The 26,053-nt window shown below is 44.6% G+C and overlaps 1 protein-coding gene across 1 annotated transcript in view; it reads right to left on the bottom strand.

Moving 5' to 3' along the window:
* Positions 1–23,619, bottom strand: part of LOC142312402 (uncharacterized) — a 155,621-nt gene extending 132,002 nt beyond the window's left edge. The window contains exons 1-4 of the mRNA XM_075351345.1: positions 23,537–23,619; positions 18,798–18,992; positions 18,283–18,668; positions 18,102–18,199 (exon numbers count right to left, since the gene is read on the bottom strand). Of these exons, the coding sequence (XP_075207460.1) occupies positions 18,102–18,199; positions 18,283–18,415 (231 nt within the window). The 5' untranslated portion in view covers positions 18,416–18,668; positions 18,798–18,992; positions 23,537–23,619. The remainder of the gene's footprint in view (positions 1–18,101; positions 18,200–18,282; positions 18,669–18,797; positions 18,993–23,536) is intronic.
* Between the last annotated feature and the right edge of the window lie 2,434 nt (positions 23,620–26,053).

Genomic DNA, 26,053 nt, shown 5'->3' with positions numbered 1-26,053 from the left:
CCTGAATCTTGCCGGGTTTCCGGTTTGACTAGGAATCTGGCCTTGTTGGAACTTTTTCCTATTGTTGTGGCTATAGAGGTTTGGGGACAAGACTTGAGAGACAGAAAGGTGCGTTTTATGTGTGACAACCTGGGGGTAGTTCAGTGTGTCAATAAGCTGACAGCGGATTAACCTCCGGTGGTGGATCTTTTGAAGCATATGGTGTTGCAATGTTTGGCGCTTAATCTGTGGATTTGTGCAGTACATGTGCCGGGGGTATTGAATTCTGTGGCTGACGCTTTATCTCGCTTCCAGTGGGACCGTTTTTGAGTGCTGACGCCGGATGCGGAGCAGCGGGAGACCGTATGGCCCATCTGGTTGTGGGACCTGGTTTGCGACCAGCCTGGGAATTGATCCAAAAATCGGTGGCGCCCAGTACTTGGCGGAGCTATACTGCGCGTGGAATCATTGGCTCGAGTTGGTTGACAAGGTTGGGGGTGATGTATCTGAAGGTGACAGGGTTTATTTAGTGTTGTTCATGTTGGGCAGAGTGAGGGAAGAAGGATTGTCATGGTCGGCGGTTGCTGGCAGGCTGGCTGGCGTGGCTTTCTTTTTTAAATTGCTGGGCTGGAAGGACATCACTAAAGATTTCATGGTGCGTCAGGCATTGAAGGGCTACCGTAAGACAGGGGCACGTCAGGACCTTAGGCGCCCTGTGTCTTTTGAACTGCTGGGTAATTTGCTTTCGGTATTGCCTCAGGTGTGTTTTTCGGAGTATGAATGTCGTTTGTTTGGGGCCATGTTTGTTTTGGCCTTCTTTGGTGCTTTTAGGATTAGTGAGCTGGTTAGTAGGAACACAAAGAGTCACAGAGGTTTGTTGTTGAAGGATGTTGTCACCTTTTGTCTCGTAGGTTTACCATTGTTGGTGTGGGTGCTAGGTCACTCATATGTCTACTGGGGCACTCTTCGTGCGGGCATTAGACCTAATGGCCGTCAGTTGGGGGTCCCCAGAGATAAGTCGACGATGGATGCGATGGATCGGTGTTAGAGGCATGATGTGGAGCGAAGTTTTGCCTACCTGGAGCTATCATTCGGACTTGGACAGACCACCAGATGTGTTGGTGCTACACGCGGGTGGGAACGACTTGAGTCTTCGGGCGTCTAGGGACCTGTTTCAGGACATAAAGTATGACTGCCTTCGGCTCCTGTCATCGCACCCGGGTCTAGTGATTGTGTGGTCCGACATTGTTGCGTGGCGGGTAAGGCGACGTGCCAGATCGGTCGAGGGTGTCAACAGAGCGCGGGTTAAGGTTAATCGCAAAGTCGCGCGTTTTGTTTCTCGTGTGGTGGGTGTCGCGGTTCGGCACCAGGAGTTGGAATCTTCGTCCGATGAATTTTTACGTCGGGACGGTGTCCATCTGAATTCGGTCGGCAGTGATATCTGGACCTTGGGTCTTATTGATGGGGTAGAAAAAGCTTTGGTGTTGTGGGAGGACTCGCGCGCACAAGGGGTCATGCGCGCTTGCAGTGGCAGAAAGGAGGGGGGTGTCTGAAGGTGGGGGTTGCACAGAAGAGAGGACGGAACCCAGTGCAGGAGCGGGTTACCTCTAGTGGTGCAAGTGTTTGGTGAGACGGGTCCTTGCTGGGTTGAGTCTCAGCGGGACATGGGGTGGGCAACATCTGGCCAGGTACTCTCGAGTCGGTGTGGTGCGGCTGACGGCAAGAGGTCGGCCGATGTTGCACTGAATAGTTTTTGTCAACCTTCAGTTACCCCCCCCTTCCTTTGGGTGTTCTTCAACAAAGAACTGTGGCCTTTATATCCAATGTCACACATTACTTGTCTTTGTTCTAGATAAGAATCCTAGTGGGTGGGGGTTGGTTTATAGTAAGGCCTTTAGTCAGACATTCCGGAGTCATGTCCTTTTTAAAATGTGGAGCCCAAAACTGGATCCCATATTCTAGATGTGACCTTACAAGTGATTTATAGAGGGTAACAATATGTTGGGATCTCGGGAATTAATCTCTCTTTTTATACACCCTAAAATCTTGACATTGAGTGCTGCTGCTCAGCTTATTTTTAACCAGAATACTCTGGTCTTTCTCCTGTTCTGTAGTCCGGAATTTACTTCCATTTAATGTATACGCAGCTATAGGATTACTCCATCCTAGGTGCATTACTTTACATTTATCAACATTAAATCTCATTTGCCAAGTATCTGCCCATTCTGATATCTTAACCAGATCATTCTGTAATATTGTACTATCAAGGTCAGTTTCTATATACAAGTGCATCTCAATAAATTAGAATATAATCAAAAAGTTAATTTATTTCAGCAATTCAATACAAAAAGGGAAGCGCATATATTATTTAGTGTGTCCACCCATATCCTGTCCTCCGCCATTAACGTGAGAACGGCGGCAGCTATAGGCATAGAAGTGGTGTCTAGGTATAGTAAAGTAGCCATGCGCTACACAATGAAACCACCTATAGCGCCACCTGGTGGAAAACAACGGAGTTAGCATTTTTATCTCAAAAACGGAACAAGATAGAGAAAAAAATGAATTACAAAGTTGTAGGGCATCATCAATTCAATACGAATCGACACCTTGCATACAGAAATGCTATGATTAGAATGTGTAAAACTCACAAGGCTGTGGACGTGAAGCGATACCTCATGGAGACCTTCCTACAAGTCATTGGGTATGGTGGCTGCGTGTTGTGGCTGCCACGCTCACCTGACCTGACCCCATTAGACTTCTTTCTGTGAGGTCACATCAAACAGCAGGTGTATGCGACCCCTCCACCAACATTGCAGGAGCTACGACGGCGTATGACAGATGCTTGTGCAAACGTGTCACCTACCATATTGCACAACATGCAGCAAGATACAGTATGCTGTCCAGAGTCCAGATGTGCATTGCAGCTGACAGTGGCCACTTTGAGCATCAAAGTTAAATGAGCGCCATATGCGTGACCAGAATTCAATGTTTTGGGGGGGTCACAGGTTTGATATCATAGCATTTCTGTATGCAAGGTGTCGATTCGTATTGAATTGATGATGCCCTACATTTTTTTAATTCACTTTCTCTATCTTGTTCAGTTTTTTAGATAAAAATGCTAACTCCGTTATTTTCCACCAGGTGGCGCTATAGGTGGTTTCATTGCGTAGCGCATGGCTACTTTACTATACCTAGACACCACTTCTATGCCTATAGCTGCTGCCGTTCTCAAGTTAATGGTGATAGACAGGATATGGGTGGACAGACTGTAGAGTCATTGCACACAGAGGGATCTATTTCTATATATTATATAGAGTCATTACACACAGAGGGATCTCTTTCAAGTGTATATTATATGGAGTCATTATACACAGAGGGATCTATTTTACGTGTTTATTATATAGCGTCATTACACACAGAGGGATCTATTCCTATATAGTCATTATACACAGAGGGATCTATTTCACGTGTTTATTATATATTATATAAAGTCATTACACACAGAGGGATCGATTCCTATATATAGAGTCATTATACACAAAGGGATCTATTTCACTTGTTTATTTCTGTTAATGTTGATGATTATGGCTTACAGCCAATGAAAACCCAAAAGTCACTATCTCGGAAAATTAGATTATATAAGACCAACTGAAAAAATGATTTTCCAGTCAGAAATGTCGACGCCTACTAAAAAATCTGTACAGTAAATGCTATCAATACTTGGTCGGGGCTCCTTTTACATGAATTACTGTATCAATGCGGCAATGTGGCATGGAGGCGATCAGCCTGTAGCACTGCTGAGGTGTTATGGAAGACCAGGTTGCTTTGATAGCCGCCTTCAGCTCGTCTGCATTGTTGGGTTTGGTGTCTCTCATAGATTCTCTATGGGGTTTAGGTCAGGTGAGTTTGCTGACCCACCAAGCACAGTGATAGTGTGGTTATTAAACCAGGTATTTGTACTTTTGGCAGTGTGGACAGGGGCCAAGTCCTGCTAGAAAATCACATTTCGATCTCCAAAAAGCTGTCGGCAGTGCGAAGCATAAAGTGCTCCAAAATTTCCTGGTAGATGGCTGCGCTGACTTTAGTCTTGTTAAAACACCATGGACCTACACCAGCAGATGACATGGCTCCCCAAACCATCCCTGATTGTGGAAACGTCACACTAGACCTCAAGCAGCTTGGATGGTGGCCTCTCCACTCTTCCTCCAGACTTTGGGACCGCGATTTCCAAATGAAATGCAAAATGTACTTTCATCTGAAAACAACACCTTGGACCACTGAGCAACAGTCCAGTTCTTTTTTTCCTTGGCTGACATAAGAAGCTTTAGGCGTTGTCTATTGGTCATGACTGGCTTGACACAAGAAATGCGACAGTTGTAGCCCATGTCCTGGATGTGTGTGGTGGCTCTTGAAGCACTGACTCCAGCAGCAGTCCTCGCATAGTGAATCTCACCCAAATTTTTGAATGGCCTTTTCTTAACAATTCTATCAAGGCTGTGGTTATCCCGGTTGCTTGTGTACCTTCTTCTAAAACACTTTTTCCTTCCACTCAACTGTCCATTAATATGCTTGCATACAGCACTCTGTGAACAGCCAGCTTCTTTAGCAATGACCTTTTATGGCTTACCCTCCTTGTGAAGTGTGTCAATGACTGCCTTCTGTACATCATTCAAGTCAGCAGTCTTCCCTATAATTGTGTAGTCTACTGAACCAGACTAAGGGACCATTTTAAATGCTTAGGAAGCCATTGCAGGTGTTTTGTGTTAATTATTCTAATTTTCTGAGATAATGACTTTTGGGTTTTCATTGGCTGTAAGCTATAATCATCAACATTAACAGAAATAAACACTTGAAATAGAGCCTCCTGCTCCCTCTTTGACCGGTTACAATCTGACTTCCGATCGCATCATTACACTGAAACTGCCCTAACTAAGGCTACTTTCACACTTGCGTTGAACGGCATCCATAGCATTGCGTTGTGTGACGCATGCAACTGATGCGTTGCATATAGTGGCACAATGGATGCTATGGATTGTACAAAATAACGCAATCCATTATAGGTTTTTTCCTTGACTTTACACATCTGGGCATACGCAGTTGTGTAAAGACAAATGCGTTAAAAGAAACCGTCAAATGACGGATTCTAACGGAATCCGCCACCATAGGCGTCCATTATAAAAACAACGGACGCCAACGGATTCCTGCAGGTTGCGTTTTTTTGACACTCCACAAAGCGCAGAAAAACGCTACATGCAGCGTTCCATGCACTCGGCGGTCACTGACGGTCAGCAACAAAACAACTGATGCGCCGCTGGGCGGATGCAACGCAAGACCATCCGTTGCTATCCGTAGCTAATAGAAGTCTATGAGGAATAAAACGGTTTCCTGCAACGGTTACCGTAATTCCTCAAGGCTGCGGATAGCAACAGAAGCCGTCCAACGCAAGTCGACAATGACCTACTAACCGCCAAAGCCAAGCGACACTACTCTGTCCTCTTCATCATGTACCTGTCCTCTGCCTTCGGCACAGTGGACAATATCCTTTTCTACTAGATTTTCTCATCTCTTGGCATTACAGACTTAGCACTATCCTAGATTACTTCCTATCTAATGGACCGGACTTTCAGCGTCTCCCTCTCTCACACCGCCTCACCCTTACGGCCCTATCTATCGGTATCCTCCAAGGTTCAGTTCTTGATCTCCTGCTCTTCTCCATCTACACCTTTGGCTCATAAGAGTCCCACGGGCTCTACTCAGCCTAAGAATACCAGCCCCCAGCTATTGGGCTTTATCATGCCTGGGTATGAAAATTAGTGGAGACGCCACACCTGTTTTTTAAATTATTTATTTAAATAAACACAGCACACCTTTTAAGACATATAAATAGGGCCATGAACTGAATGATAATATAAACAACAAAAACAAAAGTAAAAGGCCTAAATAATCTTTTATTGGCAAATTAAAAACTTATTTTAAATATAACAATAAATGGGTACTACCAGATATAGGGAGAGGACTTACAAGATGCAAGATTCAGCCTCTGTCCACCCCCACCACTCCAACGTACATTTCGTTGAAACTTCCTTAGGGAGCACTCCCTGAGGAAGTTTCAACGAAATGTACGTTAGAGTGGTGGGGGTGGACAGAGGCTGAATCTTGCATTTTGTAAGTACTACAAATGGACTTAAACATATGGCATTCTATCACATTATGTTGACTATGCAGTGTGTTCTCTTATACTTTATTTGATCTAGAGAACTTTCTCTATTTGCATTTCATTCCCCCTTGAGGGTGTTGATCGCAATTACTGGGAACACTCATAGTATGGTCACTATGCATTGGCACATGTTATCCTGAGCTCCTCTCCTTTTGTTATAAATCTAGCTGCATGATAGTTTTAGTGTGCTAATGCATTTTTTGCAATCTTTTGATAAACTGATAAAATTGCAGCTCCTTTGTGACAAGTACTTTCACATTATAACTACTTTTGAATAACTAATGCACTTTAATTACTTGTTACTTTCTTAACCCTGAGCTCCCCCTGCTGGATGACAGGTGATACTACATGTGGGTCGTGCTATACTGATTAATAAGAATGCAATGCATTGTGCACTTTTTTATGAGTTGCACAGTAATTTATGAATAAATAATGCACTTTGATGATTGTAATTTGATCAATGTTATTTAAACCAGTTATTTATATGAATTTGAATGAATTTAAGCCAACAGTACTGTGATTAGTAATACATTTATCATTCTCTGTCCTCCCCCCTATATCTGGTGGTACCCATATATTGTTATATTTAAAATAAGTTTCTAATTTGTCAATAAAAGATTATTTAGACCTTATACTTTTTTGTTGTTTATATTTATTTAAATAGTAAAAAAAAAAAACAAAAACAAAAAACACATGCGGTTTCTCTTAGTTTGATACACAGCCAAGATAAGCACAGGGCTGAGGGCTGCAGCCTGTAGTCATATGCTTTATCTGTACTGGGTATCTTAATACGGGGGGATCATGAAACAATTTATTTTTTATTTATTTATTTATTTTTATACCACAATAGTGACCCACAGGCAAGGTCTGTGATCACATGCAGCCAGATGCTGTCACATAGGCTGGGGGCAAGTATGATTAATAATGAGCGGCCCCCGGAAGAAGAGAGTGAGCGACCCAGAAACAGTTACAGCTGCGGTGGAGACTCGGTAAGTATAGAGCTCTTGCTTTACTTTTCCTTTATTTTATTTTTTTTTTATTTCCCGAGTTGCTGGGCCTTAATCATTAGCTGGAGTTCCCTGAGAACTCTGAGCCCATCAAAATGTGCAGAAGTCATCCATAGTCCTCTTAAATACATTTTGCGCAAAGATATTCATCTCTATAGATTCTAACATAACAGCCTCACAACTAAACAATAAAGAAGTACAGATCCAAACAAAAAGCCAATGTTTATTAATATTTGGTTAGGAATGTTAAAGAGGTTCTCAACATCTCTTCCAAGTGATCAAAGATTAGGTGTGCGAGGTACTTGATCAGAACAGGTGAAGAGGCAACTATCCGGTGGTCAGTTGATCTCATCTGATTATTAAGATCCCCCAAATGTTAGAAGGACAACCTCTTTAAGATGTAATTTCACTATAAATTACTATTTACTATCCTCAACAAGAAAATGGTTTATCCCTTGTACGCATTCTCTCGCATGGAACAAGATTTGCATTATCATAAAATTTTTCCCACATTCTGGACAAGAATATGGCTTTTCCCCGGGAGTTCTTTTATGTGTAACAAGATCTCCTTTGTGAGAAAAGCATTTACCTCATTCTGAGCATGAAAATGGTTTCTCCCCTGTGTGAATTCTCTGATGCACAATAAGACTTGAATTCTGGGTAAAAGATTTCCCACACTCTGAACATGAAAATGGTTTCTCACCCGTGTGACTTCTTTTATGTTCAACAAGATCTTTTTTCTGGCTAAAACATTTCCCACATTCTGGACATGAAAATGGCTTCTCCCCCGTGTGAGTTCTCTGATGTCTAACAAGGTTTGATTTGTCTGTAAAACATTTTCCACATTCTGAGCATGAATTTGGCTTCTCTCCTGTGTGAGTTCTCTGATGTTTAACAAAGTTTGATTTGTCTGGAAAACATTTCCCACATTCTGAACATGAAATTAGCTTCTCTCCTGTGTGACTCCTCTGATGTCTAACAAGAGATGATTTGTCTGGATAACATTTCCCACATTCTAAACATGAACTTACCTTCTCCCCTGTGTGAATTCTGTGATGTCTAACAAGATATGATTTTTTTAGAAAATATTTTCCACATTCTAAGCATGAAAATGGCTTCTCCCCTGTGTGAAGCATCTGATGTCTAACAAGATATGATTTTCTTATAAAAGATTTCCCACAATCTAAGCATGAAAATGGCTTCTCCCATGTTTGAGCACTTTGCTGTTCAACATCCCATCTCTTGTTTTTATTTTTATTGGCATTCTGTAGTGAGTCAGAAGATTGGACATGTTGAAAAATATCAGAAGATACATCTTTGCTGGGAAAGATTGGAGATATGTCTGGGAAAACGACATGTTCTTCATTTGCATCTGGTGTGATAACATGATCATCTGCTTTATAATCTGGAAATATCAGAAGTCCATCTGAGCTCCAAGTACAGTCATCTGCCAAGTAAAACAATATATGCAAATTATTTTAGTTTGCAGAAATGTTGCCTTTTTATACAATTTATACTAACATTTGATTATTAAATGACCAAGACAACGATCATACTAGGAATCCTATATCCTCAAAATATCATTTGACAATGTTATGTCAACGGGTTACACTCATACATTACCTTAGATCTACCAACACCATAGTGCAGATCAGATTATAAAAAAAAAAATAAAAATTGCACTGTCTTTAAACCAAGTGTAGTGCTGGAGTATTTTTTTTTTTTTTTTTTATTAAATAAAAGAGGCAGTAGATATAAAGACGTAAAACTAGTTTTTATAGTCCTTTATAATAGGCAAAAAAATGGATGCAATTTATTAAGTTTTCTGCTGAGTTAGACCTGTCATGCACATGGATGTGGACCTACTGCACCACGGACTGGGCTTACCTTGGAGGGACATGACTAAGTGCATAACGGGTTTTCACCAGAGTCTTTGATGGGGAGATTGGCTGCTGGTAGCCTCCAGAGCAGTCCCCTGTACTATAGCAGCAAACCCCCAAGTGTAAGGGACATAGATACCAGAAGACTGGCAGGACAGTGACGGATCAGCAGGCAGGAGTTAGTGCAAGTGACTGACAGGCTGGGTTCAGAGAGTTCTCGCACAAACAGGATGGGTTCAGGAACTGGCAGGACAGGTTCAGATTCAGGTACTGGCAATGTAAAAGCTGGTGCAGAAACTACATACTAAAGTTGCTCTGGCACCTCCCAACAGGAGTGTTACTTAAATAGCCAGTGCCTCCCAAAGTACATGCGTTGCCCCTTTAAAAAGCAGGGAGTTCGCACACCCTACGCATAATGGCCAGGACACCTGCGCGATGTGTGGAAGCCCAGGAAGCTGGAAGCTGTGGTGGGAGCTGGGACAGCAGGAACACATGTGCGGCTGCGGTGACGAGTGCGTCTCTGCCAGGATGGAGAAGCGGAGCAGTGTAGGAACGCTGGTGTTACAGTATTGCCCCCTTACGCCCACTCTTCTCCAGGCCCCAAAAAAATCTCTTCAGCAGAAGTGGGGCATGAATATTCTCCCTGGACTCTCATGATCTTCCTTTGGGACCAAACTCCTATTAATCCAGGAAGGGCATCTTACCCTTCATCTTCTTCATGGCCAAGAATCCATTCACCTCAAAGGTATCTTCTGATCCAAAAGGAGCAGACACAGAACAAGGGTCCTTGACGAACTGACTGAGAATGACTGGTTTTAGAAGAGATACGTGAAAGGAGATGGGTACACGTAACAAGGTGGGAAGCTTCAACTTGTAGGACACAGCATTGATTTGCATGAGGACCTCAAAGGGACCACTAAAGCAAGGACTTAACTCATAAGATGGAATTTTCAGACAGATGTGCCTAGAGAAGAGCCACACCTGATTGTCTGGATGAAAAGATGGAGGAGCCATTCATCTCTTGGCAGCATGCCCTTTCATCAGGTAGGACTATTTCTCAAGAGTGGCTTGGTGTCTTCTCAGATATTGGAGAAATAGTTAGGGAGAGCATCGGCAGCAGGAATTCCAGAAGTGGTAGACACCAGGAAGGAAACAGGCTGTTGACCATAGACCAAAAAAATACAGGGACTTCCCAGAGGCCTCGCTTACATGATTATATGAGAATTCTGCACAAGCTAAAAGCTTGACCCAGTCGTCCTGATGCACATTTGGAAAATGCCGCAGAAAATTAGACAGGATATGATTGACCAGCTCCACCTGATCATTGTACTGAGGATGGTATGACGAAGGGAAATCTAAAGGGTGCTTTACACGCTGCGACATCGCTAATGCGGAGTCGTTGGGGTCACGGAATTTGTGACGCACATCCGGCTGCATTAGCGATGTTGCTGCGTGTGACACCGATGAGCGATTTTGCATCGTTGCAAAAACGTGCAAAATCGCTCATCGGTGACATGGGGGTCCATTCTCGATTATCGTTACTGCAGCAGTAACGATGTAGTTCGTCGCTCCTGCGGCAGCACACATCGCTATGTGTGACGCCGCAGGAACAAGGAACCTCTCCTTACCTGCCTCCCGGCCGCTATGCGGAAGGAAGGAGGTGGGCGGGATGTTCCGACCACTCATCTCCGCCCCTCCGCTTCTATTGGGCGGCCGCTCAGTGACGTCGCTGTGACGCCGCACGGACCGCCCCCTTAGAAAGGAGGCGGTTCGCCGGTCACAGCGACGTCGCCGGGCAGGTAAGTATGTGTGACGGGTCTGCGCGATGTTGTGCGGCACGGGCAGCGATTTGCCAGTGTCGCACAACAGATGGGGGCGGGTACCCACGCTAGCGATATCGGGACCGATATCGCAGCGTGTAAAGTAGCCTATAGAATATATTCAAGAACTTATAAGTAGCTCTCCAGATTCTGGATATGTACTATTGAATCCAATGTGAAGTGGGAACCCGTGGAGGTGGAAGATGTGCTGGATGAACTTCTTAGTAAGCCATGGAGTAGATGGAGATCAGGCAATAGGGTAAAGTGAGCAGTCTTCAAGAAGCAGTCCACCACCTCCCAGATGAGGGAGAATCCAGGGAGCTGAAGAAGGGGAAGTAGTAACAGATGTTCAGACAGAAGTTGCTTGGGAGTCTTGTTTCGTGCACACGAAGGATAGGCAGAAACAAATTCCACAATATATTTTCACAAGGTAGGCCACCAAAACTGTCGCAAGAAAAGTTGGGTGTTCTTTTTCTGCCCGGCATGGCCAGCCTACTTTGAAGAGTGAGCCCACAGCAGAACTTGCTTCCTATTCAGGACCGACACAAAAGTCTTCCTTGGAAGAATTGGAGCTATCTTCACTGGAGCCACGGTAATCATCTTGGAAGGTTCGATGATATGTCGAGGCTCCTCCTCTTGATTGGTGTGTAGGAAAGACCTAAAGAGCACATCCGCCTTGATGCTCTTGTCTGCAGGTGGTAAATGAAGAACAAACTCAAAGCAAGCAAACCATAGCAACCACCTAGCTGTGCGTGGATTTAGCCTCTGTGCAGACTGCAGGTAAGCCAATTTCTTATAGTTGGTGTAAATGACAACTGGATGGACTGCCCCTTCGAGTAGGTAATGCCACTCCTCCAAAGCCATCTAAAATTGCCAATAACTCATGGTTGCCAGTCGAGTAGTTGCGTTCAGGAGCAGAGAAGGCCTTGGAAACAAAACAGCAGGTTACCATTCGCCCGGAGGAAGACTTTTGCATAAGAACTGCCCCTGCCCCAGAGAACAAAGCATACATTTCCCGGAAGAATTGTTTGTTGATCTTATATCCATGCAGCACAGGAGCAGCAGTAAAAGCCTGATTTAGGAAGAGAAATGCATTCTTAGCCTCCGGAGTCCAAATGTTCGGATTAGCGCCCTGGCGGATCATCACTAAAGTCAGAGCAGTCAGAGTCGAAAAGTGAGGAATAAAATGACAGTAACAGTGTACAAACACTAAAAATCGCCTAACTGCCTTCACGCCAACAGGACGAGGTCATTTGGTAATAGAAGACACTTTTTCTGGATCCATTTTCAGTCCAGTGTCCGAGATGATGTATCCTAGGAAGGGAAGAGCAAAGTGTTCAAAGATGCATTTCTCAAACTTGGCATAAAGATAGTTCTTCCTAAGTCTTTGTAAGACCTGGAAACATTCCTCCTATGAGAAGGCAGATATCTGGAGACAAGACCAGGCTATCATCCAGAAAAACTATCACGGAAAAGTAGAGGAGATCCCTTAAGATGTCATTCACAAACTCCTGGAAGACAGCTGGGGCAGTACGAAGCCCTAATGTCATAACTCAGTACTCATAGTGACCATCCTGGGCATTGAAAATGGTCTTCCATTTGTTTCCTTGGCATATTCAGATTAGGTTGTACGCTTCTCTCTGATTGAGCTTCTAGAAGATCCTGGCACCTCTAAGATGATCAAACAATTCCGGAATTAGTGGCAACGGATATTTGTTTTTAATCATGATCTAGTTGAGATCACTTTAAATCAACATAAGGCCGGAGAGTTCCATCCTTTTTCTTAACAAAGAATCCAGCTCTTGCCAGTGAGGAAGACTTCTGGATGAATCCCCTTGACAAATTCTCTTGGATGTAATGGGACATGGTTTGGGTCTCCACCTGAAACAGAGGTTAGATACAGCGTCGAGGAGGTGAGGAACCCAGAAGCAAGTCAATGGGACACTCGTATGGCTTATGTGAAAGTAAGGTCTCTGCTTCCTTCTTTTTGAAGACCAGTAAGTGGGTGGCAGCCCGGCAGACTAGATGTCACCGGCGGAAGGTTTATTGGTATATCTAATTCCTGGTGTGCACATGTTTACAAATAGAGCTTTTTTTCCCTTTATGCATTTACTTGTCTGCATGATGTGGCACCCGTGATTGTTATTGATAGTATTTTGGTGCACCCTATTTCATATTCACGGCGGAAGTACCGGACGTATAGAATTGAGACACCTTTTGTGGCAAGACTGTCCGTAATGCAGCACCTCACCAGATCTCCAATCTAAGACAGTCTTATGTACAAGCCACAGCAGGCCCAAAAGAAGTGGATGTGACAGGCTAGGAAGCACATGAAAGGCAATGTTCTCTACATAGAAAACCACTAAGTAACTCCTCTAAGAAATTACTAGAATGCCACAATGTCATAAAACAAGAATTTTTATTAATACAATTTTTAAAAAATGACAATTTTACCTTTGGCACAGTAGGACAATGAAAGACAAAAATGAGTCCCTCCTAACAAGGGAGGGGTAGGTGCGGACACAGTGAGACCATCAGTATAGGTCAGATGTACCATCACCCATTCCCTGTAGACTGTGAGCCCTCGCAGGCAGGGTCCTCTCTCCTCCTATACCAGTCTGTTTTGTACTGTTAATGATTGTTGTACGTATACCCTCTTTCACTTGTTAAGCGCCATGGAATAAATGGCGCTATAATAATAAATATTAATAATGTTAAACAAAATAACCATATATATTTATATTTATATTGCCAACCATGTGGTCTATGGATCACCTTAAACAAACCTCATATAACCAAGGGGTATCCCTAAAATGCCCTCACACAGTATAATTACAAGTACCAAAGTATAGCAGAACATATGCTCAACCAATGTGAGTGCATTAGGGAGACTCCATGCTATCAATTAGTGAGTCAGAGGTTCGTCAGTAACTGAAGTTTGTAACATTCCCTTTTGTGACGAATTCTGCCACTTAGGTGTGAGTCAAGATGAGCCTGCGAGGGAGGGCACCGCCACTGTAATGAATCAAAAAGTGCATTACCCAAATGGCACCACAGCAGCGGTATCCAGCCTCACAACAAGCCCATCGACTCCACTGGTGGACAGAAACATTCATATATAGATCCATACCATAAAATCACATAGAAGGCAAGACCGAAACCAAGTATACAGACCTGACAGATGGAATAACGGCGTGCTCGCAACCACCACGCCTCGACGTGTTTCACTAACTGCTTCTTCGGGAGACCAGTAAGTGGGTGGCATCCCGGCAGACTAGATGTCACTGGCGGAAGGTTTATTGGTATATCTAATTCCTGGTGTGCACATGTTTACAAACAGAGCTTTTTTCCCTTTATGCATTTACTTGTCTGCATGATGTGGCACCCGTGATTGTTATTGATAGTATTTTGTTGCACCCCATTTCATATTCACGGCGGAAGTACCGGACGTATAGAACTGAGACACCTTTTGTGGCAAGACTGTCCGTAATGCAACACCTCACCGGATCTCCAATCTAAGAGAGTCTTATGTACAAGCCTCAGCAGGCCCAAAAGAAGTGGATGTGACAGGCTAGGAAGCACATGAAAGGCAATGTTCTCTACATGCAGTATCCCTACCTGAAGCTCCACCAACTCAGTAACAAAATTAATGATTTCGGATAGGGCCCTTCAAATTGACACACAAGACCATCAAGGGACTCTGGAGGAATCAGACAGGAATATAACACTGATCTACCACAGTCTGTTGTATCAAGTTTCCAGCCAATCCAGAATCCAGTTAAGCTGTCTCACTGAACCGGGTAACTCCACATGACATGGATACGGACAGAGTCAACAGTGAAGAGGAGTTGTTCTCGCCCAGAGAAGCATCTCCAACAGACCCTAGGCTTGGGAGTTTCTTGACTTCTCGAACCAAGAGTGGATAAGATGTTCCATGTTACTACAGTAGTAACACAGTTCCTTGGCATAACTGTGTTCCAGCCATTGCTCAGCCAGTTTGACACGGTCGACTTGCCTAAGTTCAGGAGTGACAGGCTAGGTAATGTGCAGCCTCTGGAAGGCAGGAGCCAGATGCATAGGTTTACTCTCATTTTCTCAGGGAAGTTAGGGTATCTAGGGTAGCAGGGATGTCTCTCCAAGCCAGTTCATCCTTAATCCTTCTGGACAGAGCCTCACAGAAAGCAGCTATCAGCTCCTCATTTTTCCATCCAAGTTTGGAAGACAGGGTGCGGAACCAGACTGCATACTGACCCATGGTAAGACTAACTTGTCGCAGCGCGACAAGAAAGAATGCTGCAGAGGTGATAAGACCCGGCTCATCGAAGACCTTGCAGAAAGCCCCTATTAAGGCCTGCAGATCCAGGGTTACAGGGTTTCCATTCTCCCATAAGAGGTTGAGCCATGTGAGGGGTCTCTCCTCTCAGATGGGGTATCAAAAATGCCACTTTGGTCAGATCACAGGTGAACTCGTAGGCCAGTAATTTAGTGCTACATGCACTGAAATGCCAGTTATGGCTTGACTTCAATGATCTTCTGTATAGCTTGCTTGTATTCCCAGTGGACATTCCTGATTTTGACCTCTGCATATGTTTTGACTAATTTCCTAATTTATGATTTTGTCCCTCCACCGACCTCTTGGTTCTAACTTTGCTATTTATCCATTCTATCTCTTAGCCTTTTTCACCGGCCAGCAGCTTAAACTGGCCCTGACCCAGGGGTCTTTGCGTAAATCCAAAGCACTGTACAGTGGGGCTACAGGGTGTAGGCCAAAGCAACCCCTAGGATCTGGTAAACAAAATGGCTTACACAAAGTCTGTCCATGGTTGTCATTTTAGCACTTCCAGGCAATCACTGACAGTCCCACATTACACAGGTGCCACAAATATGGAAGAGCATGATGTTGCTTGTGACATTGCACCTAATGAGAGTCAATGGAATCACACGGCAATCCATGACCTACCTCGAATTGAATGTCGCAAAATATATCAAAATTTGACAATTTTGTTCCCATAGTCTTCAATGGAACGGTGTTTCACACTCTACAAATTGGTCACTTTTTTTAAAACTTTTTTCGCAGTAGAAATATCACGGGTTACAACAGGTCAGCATCCCAGAAGGTGTGGCAGTATAAAAAAAACGCTTCTCCATAGAGAAGCGTTTTCTATTCACGAATTGCAGAATATGCATCCTCGCGGATTGAATAGAGAATACGAGTTGAATACATTTGTTTGAATTTTTTATTGAAAAATTCTTTCTAAATATTTTTTATATAGTTTTTCTTTCTTTCTCTTATAAACCTCACAGGAACCATGAATAGCATGAATAAGCCACTGATTCCACTTTCAAGCTCAGGAAGTCTCTCTGTTACCCCCGAAGAGGGGTCCCTAACCTGTGGCTCGAGAGCCACATGTGGCTTGCGGCTGGCTGCCAACTAGGTGCATAAGCACCAGGTCTAGCAAACTGGTATGAAGAGCAGGTTCCCAGATTGTGACTTTTGTAAGTAGCCCCACATAAAAGAGCAGATGTAAATGGTAGTAAGGTACAGTGTTTCCCGAAAATAAGTCCTACCCAGAAAAAAAGAGCTAGCAGGATTTTTTGTCTCCTTGTGTTGCTCTAAGCCTATAACGTTGGTGTCACACACAGCGACGGCGACAACAACGTCGCTGCTACGTCACCATTTTCTGTGACGTAACAGCGACGTCCCATCGCTGTCGCTGTGTGTGACATCCAGCAACGAGCTGGCACCTGCTGTGAGGTCGCCGCTAGTTGCTGAATGTCCTCCTTCATTTTTTCGTCGTCGCTCTCCCGCTGTGAAGCACACATCGCTGTGTGTGACAGCGAGAGAGAGACAAACTGAAGCGAGCAGGGAGCCGGCGTCTGGCAGCCTGTGGTAAGCTGTAACCACGGTAAACATCGGCTAACCAAGAAGCCCTTTCCATAGTTACCTGATATTTACATTAGTTACTAGCACCGCGCTCTCACGCTGCCAGTGCCGGCTCCCTGCTCACGTAGCTGGAGTACACATCGGGTAATTAACCCGATGTGTACTCCAGCTACGTGAGCAGGAAGCCGGCACTGGCAGCGTGAGAGCACACCGCATAGCGCTGGCTCCCTGCACACGTAGCCGGAGCCGGAGTACACATCGGGTAATTAACCCGATGTGTACCCTGGCTAGGAGAGCAGGGAGCCAGCGCTAAGCGTGTGCGCTGGTAACCAAGGTAAATATCGGGTAATGGTTACCCGATATTTACCTTAGTTGCTAAGTGCAGCATGGCTTCCACAGCGATGCGTGTCGTTATGATCGCTGCTGCGTCTGCTGTGTTTGACAGCTAAGCAGCGATCATAACAGCGACTTACTAGGTCGCTGTTGCGTCACAGAAAATGGTGACATAACAGCGACGTCGTTGTCGCTGTCGCTATGTGTGAACCCAGCTTTAGCCTCAGCTAATTAAGTGAATGAACATTCACCATCTTCCCAACCAGAATCCCGCCCACCGCTGTGAACCCTAAGATAACGCCCGAAAATAAGCCCTAGCGCATTTTTCAAAGCAAAAAAGAATGTAAGCCCCATCTTGATTTCGAGGAAACACGGTAGGAAACCCTATATCTTGATATGCTGTCTTGTTGTGAGTTCTGTGGAAAGCTTGGACTGTCTTTATACCATAAGTGGGGCTCTGGTTGTCCCTACTATTAACGACCCTTTCTCAGAGCTGAATGTGGCACTGAAGATCAGAAAGGTTGGGGACCTCTGCCCAGGAGTCTTCCACTGATTCTAATGCCGAAATAGACTTTAAAGAAGATTTTAATGTTAAGAAGAGAACAAATTCATCTTGTTAATTGGAAAAATTATTGTCCAATGGAAATATCCTGGGAATCTGTGACTTCTCTGCATTTAAGGGTCACTACTCACCTGCGAGGTTATCTGTAGGAATCTCCTCTTTCCACTGCACATCACCCCTCACATATGTCTCTGTAGTATTAATATGGGTCAGATCGTCACCCTGAAACAAATATTATAAAAGTCACAGACAGAGGGAGAAGTCACATCTATGATCAGCTCTAATCCTGCCATCTCCACCGTTCTCATTACACAAGTATAAAACATATAATACTGGAGGATAAAACAAGACTGAGCACAAGAACTTCACAGCCGTCTACATATCATAGGGAGATTTCATGGAACCTTCTCTCCATCTACCTGATGATCCTGAGGAACATCGGGATCTTCTTGTTTATAGTCCTGTGGGAGAAGAGGACGGGGACATCTCTCTGGTGGTGTCCTCTTACTGGATAGAACTGGAGGAGACACATACAGGGACTGAATTCATTCCTTACATACAGATAATTATAGGCCGTGTGTATTTAGTCCTGTCTATTACCTGGTGATGTGAGGGGCTGGGGAATCTCCATCATGACGTCCTTGTACAGATCTTTGTGTCCTTCTAAATACTCCCACTCCTCCATGGAGAAATAGACGGTGACGTCCTGACACCTTATAGGAACCTGACACATACAATAATACTGTCATCCCCCAATCCCTTCATAGCGTTACTGTATAATGTCCCAGCATTCACAGCAGTGTCACCTCTCCAGTCAGCAGCTCAATCATCTTGTAGGTGAGTTCTAGGATCTTCTGGTTATTGATGTCCTCATGTATCGGGGGGTGAGGTGGAGGCCCCGTGATTGGGCTCCGGGGTCTTCCCCATCCCTCAGACACAGGGTCCTGACAGCACTCACTAGAGGTCTTCTTCACTACTGTGTAATCCTGGTTATGGAGAGACACAGTAAGAAATCTCACTCCAGACATTTCCAGAGTCCTCACCTCTCCAGTTCTGTCCATCTGTTATTCCCATAGATAAGAATGATGTAATGTGACGTCATCAGAATCTCTCACCTCTCCAGTAAGCCGGAAGAGGATCTCTAGGGTGAGGTGTAATATCCTGTCCGCCATCTTGTCCCTGTCCATATCCATCCTTGACGAGTCAATCAGGAAAATTCCCTTACATAGACGATCTCTGTTGAGAGATCAGTCATGAAATTTTCCTTATAAAGAAGATATTCACTAATTGTATCTGATATTTTTAGGACCCTGAAAGGAGAGAAGATGAGCCAATGAAAAATCATAAAGAATCCTGTATAAACAGTACAAAGGATATTGAATGTTTCACATGACAGTCACGTCATATATATATATAGCTCAATGCTGTAAGAAATTATAGTACTGATGATGTAAGTACATACTGAATGAGGTCTCAGGAGTCTTAGTGCTGGAGATTAGGCTTCATTAGAATTGGACAGGTCCACAATACTAGCCAGCCTTACTTACGTCTTGGAAGATATTAGTAGATGTGACCTCGTGACCTGCTCAACTCCTGAGAAACACTAACTGTCTAAGGAATTCACCATCGTAGCCCTCTGCCACCCTGCAAATGCTACTTATTTTACCTATTAGGTTTTTACCCAACAAGTCATACCAACTGTCAACTACAGTGGTGTAGGGGTGAAGGTTCGGGCTTGTTTTGTAGAGCTTGCAATAATTGAGTCAACCATGAACTCCTTTCTGCCAAAGTGTGAAGCTATCTATCCGGAAGCTAAAGCTCGACCAAAACTGAGTGGTGCACCAGAAGTGTGAGTCTGAGCAACTCAATCTACTAGAATGTTTGAAAAATGATAAAAATCAAGGCTCCAATTTGCAACTGCAGCCCAAATGGAATGTTAGGCTTTATTTTATATGTCCTAATGCGTAAAACCATAGAATTTGAAGAGGATGTACTTAGTTTTTTAGATCACAGTGATGTAACTGTATATTACTGCGCTGAGGTAGTTCGCACATGTAATCTAATATTAATCAATGTCATCATCCAGGAACAGATTCTAAGCCTCTGTGATGAATGTAATTAATAGGGTTTCGCGTTGAGCAACTTAAAATACTATTGATTGACCACTGGGATCCCAAAGTAACAGTCGTGATCAAAGATAACTCCAATGTCAGCTGTTTAACCTTTAAAATGGTGAGACAGAGGGAGGAGCTGCCTTTGTCGCTCCATCAGGCAACACCAACACAATCGAGCAGCTAGCTGTGGCAGATGAGTCTAATGAAACTAGGCCAAACATTTTTGTAGTAAAAATATGATACATAAAGCAATAGACCAGACTCAGGATAGGAAAAAATTAATTTTTGGAGACATCCTGTGGTCTGACGAAATTAAAATTGAACTGTTTGGCCATAATGACAATCGTTATATTTGGATGAACAAGGGAATAGCTTTGAAATCTAAGAATGCCATCCCAACTGTGAAACACGGGGGCGGCAGCATCATGTTGTGGGGTTGTTTTGCTGCCGGAGGGACTGGTGCACTTCACAAAATAGATGACATCATGAGGAAAGAAGATTATGTGGCAATACTGAAAAAATATCTCTAGACATCAGCCAGGAACTTAAATCTTGGGTGGAAATGGGTCTTCCAAATGGACAATGACCCAAAGCATACTGCCAAACTGGTTACAAAGTGGCTTAAGGATAACAAAGTCAATGTTTTGGAGCGGCCATCACAAAGCCCTGATCTCAATCATATTGAAAATTTATGTACAAAGCAGAAAAGGCCGGTGCGAGCAGCGACCTACAAACATGGCTCAGTTACACCAGTTCTGTCAGGAGGAATGGGCCCAAATTCCTACCAACTATTGTGAGAAGCTTGTGGAAGAAGATCCAAAATGTTTGACCCAAGTCATACAGTGTAAGGGCAATGGAACCAAATACTGACATGGAGGGAAACTTTTGACTGCACAGAAAATAATAAAAATGCCTTAAAACATTCTCTCGCTCTCTCGTTATTCTGACATTTGGCAAATAGAAATAATTTTGGTTCCTAATTGACCTAAAACAGGAAAGGTTTATTCTGATTTCATGTCAGATAGTGAATAAAACCTGCAGATGTGTCTTTATAGAGAGTGGAGGGAAATTTCTGGTTTCAACTGTATATGCATGTCAAAAGTAGTGTCCCTGCCTTTGATGTGGGCTTGCATCATTTCCCCACACATGACAGTTGTTATAATCAGCCATTAGGTGTATCACGGGGTATGAGAAAGTGACTAGGAGTGAAGGCACCTAGACTGACCCTCAGACTACGGACCCTACGCTGTCCCCTTATTCCAGAGGTATGCCTAATGGTTTTGAGGTATGAACTGCCGGTGTAGCCCTGAATCCTTACAATCCCTGGTCTAAAACCCCCTCTTCCCCTCCTCAATGAAGGGCTAAAACAGGAAAAAAGACTCCTACAAACACTGAAAGTTCATATTCACTGCAAGCACACACAGGGGGAAAATAATGTACATGGAGGAAATAAGCAAACAAGGGAATTTGCACTGCACATCAAATAGAATTCAACAGATCAGCAATGGCTGGATCACCAAGCACAAAGACTGGTATCGCTGGAGCAAAGCTAGAGCTATAATTAGCATGGGAGCCCAGGTTCCACCATCTTTAAAAGGAGAATACAACTGTGGTAGGTAAACAGTAACCTATGACCCTTGCAGCACTTCACAAGCCAGCAGGAATTAACTCCTGCCATACTGATAACCAGTTAGCACAAAACTAGTCGACGCCCGAATCAGTGAGCACTAAAAGGCATCAGATGATGTCAGATTCTACAGTGTGAACAGAGTCTGAATTTGCCATGACACCTAATCAGTGGAGAGCAGAACAGCGCATGACAATGTGCCGCCCGCAGGTGTCAGCTAGTTAAATCCTGCTGTCAATCTCTGACAGCAGTATTGAACACGTGTCTGCAGGAGGGGGCAAGTCAGACCTCCTGCCCATCAGCATGCCAGGGCTGTGATCGATGGGTTGTCATGACAACTGGGATTGTGCTGATGACCCCCGTGCCTGTCATTATGATTCTCCTGTGAATGCCGGCATCCATAGGAGATCGTGATTTCTGCTATACATAGCAATGCTGCAGCACTGTTATGTATATCACAGGCAATCAGACAATCATAACTTCAAATCCCGTAAGAGTATACTATTAAATGGAATCTGTCAGCAGGTTTTTGATATGTAATCTGAAGACAGAATAATGTAGGGGTTAATATAGAGATTTCAGCCACCCATTTCTTATCACAAAGTGTGTTGTTGTTTACCTGCTATCTTTGCTTAAGCTCCATTAGTTTATCATGCTTGTACAGCACTTGTTCGGAAGCCCGTTGCTTTGATTACCAGCTTCTCACTGTCCATACACAGAGCCTGGTGTGGGCAGTGGCAGCTCTCTCAGCTCTGCTGCATTGCTAAATCTAAAAAATATGACTGTCAGAACAGCTGCACCCAGTAATCTGAGTGATACATTGTCGGATTCAGGATCTTTTTGCCTACATTATGCTGTTTTCAGATGAGGTAACAGAAATCTGCTGACAGATTCCCTTTAAATACAATAAAAATTTAAAAAGTAAAACTCCCAAACCACCGCTCCTATGTCCCATTAAAAAGAAAACAACAAATAATACACATATTTGGTATTACTGCATTCAGAAATAGCCAAATCGATCAAAATGAATTAATACAATCGTTAAACAGTGTAACAAGAAGAAAAAATAAAGGCAGAATTAATATTTTTTTTGACAACCACAACAATGTAATAAAATGAAATAAGAGGTGACCAAAACATTATATTTATCAAGGGGTATGATACAGTAACTAGGAGTAGGGGGGGGCCTAGACTGGCCTTAGACTAGGGACCATAAAATGTCCCTTATTTCAGAGGTATGCCTGATGGTGGTGAGGTCTGGACCGCGCATAATAGCCATATCTCCTGAGCAGTCCTGGTCTAACAATCCTTCTACCTCACCCCCTGGGAGGGCTGGGAACGGCATAATGAATCCCACAAATACTGACAGACAGGGGAAAACCATGCACACACAGGGGTAAAGGAAATACATGCTCAGGAAGAAATCAAGTAAAGGGAGCAAATAAGCAAACAACAGGGATAGTTCCACCCTACACCAATCGGCATACAACAGTTGACTAATAACTAGATCACCATGCATAAGACTGGTATCGCTGGAGCAAAGCTAAAGCTATAATCGGCATGGGCTTTTAAAAGGCCGAGTCGGCTGTGGTAGGTCATCAGTAACCTGTGACCGCAGCAGAAACTAACTCCTGCTTGATTAATCACCAGTGAGCACAAAATTGGTGGACGCCCGGCTCCGACTGAGTAACTCACAAGCACCAGGTGGCGTGTCAGACTCTGCAGTGTGAACAGGGTCAGAAGATGCCATGACAAATGAAGGGGAGGAAATAACAAAAACTTGCAAGGTCATGAAAGGATTAATTCTATGTCCCCCAAACTGTTTCTCTTCCAATGTCCGGCTTAGGCCCCTGATCACACTGATGGCCGAACCACACGACAAACTAGGAATTCCTCATAGATTGTCGCTTGTGAGCTGCTCGTAATGTCTGATATTGTCTGCACACGACCGCTCCAAACTGTAAAGTGCTACGGAATATGTCAGCGCTATAGAAATAACATTATTATTACTATTCTCCAAATATCAGCCCCTCACACATCTACATCACAGGAAACTACAGCAGATCTGTCCCATGGAAGCCGACACCAAAACATCACTCAAATAGTGTCACACCTGAAGGGGTTAATGGTAATGACCCCCAAATAACGGGACTCCCCAGTACCTCCACCGCTGCTCTGTGCTCACAGGACCTGTGATGATGTCACACAGAGGGGAGGAGTCAGGGTCACATGATCAGCTCCTCAGTGTATGCAGGGCTCTGCTATGCTGGGTGTCATGGTGCTGGATGGGGGGAAGTTTATGTGTGGGGTCAGGGGGGGTTTACAATGTGGATGTAGCAGAGCCGTGTGTGTACGAGGTATACGGAGCGGAGCCGTGTGTGTACGAGGTGTACGGAGCAGAGCCGTGTGTGTACGAGGTGTACGGAGCAGAGCCGTGTGTGTACGAGGTGTACGGAGCAGAGCCGTGTGTGTACGAGGTGTACGGAGCAGAGCGGTGTGTGTACGAGGTGTACGGAGCGGAGCCGTGTGTGTACGAGGTGTACGGAGCAGAGCCGTGTGTGTACGAGGTGTACGGAGCGGAGCCGTGTGTGTGTACTAGGTGTACGGAGCGGAGCCGTGTGTGTACGAGGTGTACAGAGCAGAGCCGTGTGTGTACGAGGTGTACGGAGCAGAGCCGTGTGTGTATGAGGTGTACGGAACAGAGCCGTGTGTGTATGAGGTGTACGGAACAGAGCCGTGTGTGTACGAGGTGTACTGAGCAGAGCCGTGTGTGTACGAGGTGTATGGAGCAGAGCCGTGTGTGTACGAGGTGTACGGAGCAGAGCCGTGTGTGTACGAGGTGTACGGAGCGGAGCCGTGTGTGTACGAGGTGTACGGAACAGAGCAGTGCGTGTATGAGGTGTACGGAACAGAGCCGTGTGTGTACGAGGTGTACTGAGCAGAGCAGTGTGTGTACGAGGTGTACGGAGCGGAGCCGTGTGTGTACGAGGTGTACGGAGTGTAGTCGTGTGTAACTACAGCGGTGCAGTTGTGAACCCTTTGGAATCTTCCATATTTCTGTATAACTTTGTCCTAAAACTATTTGCGATTTTTACGCGATGCTGATGTTGGATTAGCATATAATGAAATATCTTTATAAATACTTTTTCTAAAGCTCTCCTTATCTATGCTAGTGTATAAAGGGACGGTTAGGCAGGGATTAGCAATATGCACCCAGAACTGCTTGTGGTGCTGGGTGCATACAGGAACTGACAGGTTCCCTTTAAGCTTGGACTGATGAAGCTGTTTGTGAAAGCTCTACTAAAAGAAGGAGAGACTTTTAAGTACCTGTGTCCCAAGTTTCAAGGACTGTCTGAAGCACAACAGATAGAAGGCATTTTTGTGGGTCCGGATATTCAGAAGCTCAAGAAGGACGTGTTCGAAACAAAAATGAAAAGTGGTTCAGAAAAAGGCTTGGGATTCTTTAAAGAAGTCACAAAAAATTTTCTAGGCAACAACAAAAATCCAAAATGTAAGTCCACCGTGGAGAATATGCTGAAACGTTTCAAAGTCTTGGGTTGTCTAATGAAAATAAAGTTACATTATTTAGATTTGCATTTGGACTACCTCCTAAAACCATGGTGCTCTTAGTGAAGAGCTAGGAGAAAGATGTGTGGCACCCCGAGGTTCTGGTTGCCACAGGGTACTGTGCGCCAATTAAAATATGGTATCTATCTCAGGTAAGGAGGGGGTTAATCACCGGTGTTCCCCATTCACACACTACATACAGCTTAGGAGCCTTCACACAGTGATGTTTGGCTCAGGGTAGGCAGGGGGTGGTCATAACGGTCACGAGACTTCCCAGTCACTGAAGCCAGCCACCTGGGAGGGGCGGGTTCCACTTGGGGTAGATATAGGCGCAACACACTCACATCAGGGAAGACTCTTTCATACCAGTCAGGACCATAGTTCTGGCAAGACATCCCTGGACAACTTGGAGTTTACTGGGCCTGGGGCTCTTGGAGCGGGAGCTCAGCCAGGGTACCTAACTGCTGAGGGGGGACACCCTAGAAACAGGACATTCTCTCTCCGTAACTTTCTTCAAACACCGGTGTAGGCTCCTTACCTGCCTGGGATCAACCAGAGCCCTTAACGGCGGTGACCAGTGTGACTGGGCTGGCAGCTGAAGTTGTGAGTAAACGACACCCTGAACCCGCAGAGACTGTGTTGGCTTGTCCTTACCGGCGCCGCCGTACAGCGCTTCGGCGCCAATGGCCGTAAAATCCCTCTTTATCCACCCGGGGCCCACTCCGCCTGTGGGAAGTGACACTATCCTGGCTGCCATAACACCTGCCCCGGCGAGGAATTCTGCAGTGGTGACTACTCCTGGCCGCATACCACAGGTGGCATCACGACAAACTCTCCCAAATACCCAGCTTCCCCTACCATTTACTGTACGCTTCGAGGCGACGGAACCAAGCAAGGCCACCCCGTAACAACGGCTGACCCAATCCAAAATGGCCCGGCGACAAGTAGGTTAACCACATGGGTCGCTACAGAGGTCTTCAGGATATCACGGAGAAGGAAGATTGAGAGCAAGGTAGATGGCATGTGAACATGATGGGGGACTGATGGATGCTTCACAAAGAAG

Source organism: Anomaloglossus baeobatrachus, chromosome 5, assembly GCF_048569485.1.
Source record: "Anomaloglossus baeobatrachus isolate aAnoBae1 chromosome 5, aAnoBae1.hap1, whole genome shotgun sequence".
Taxonomy (NCBI): Eukaryota; Metazoa; Chordata; class Amphibia; order Anura; family Aromobatidae; genus Anomaloglossus; species Anomaloglossus baeobatrachus.
Note: the sequence above shows the minus strand (reverse complement) of the source record. Positions and strands in the feature narration are given on the sequence as shown.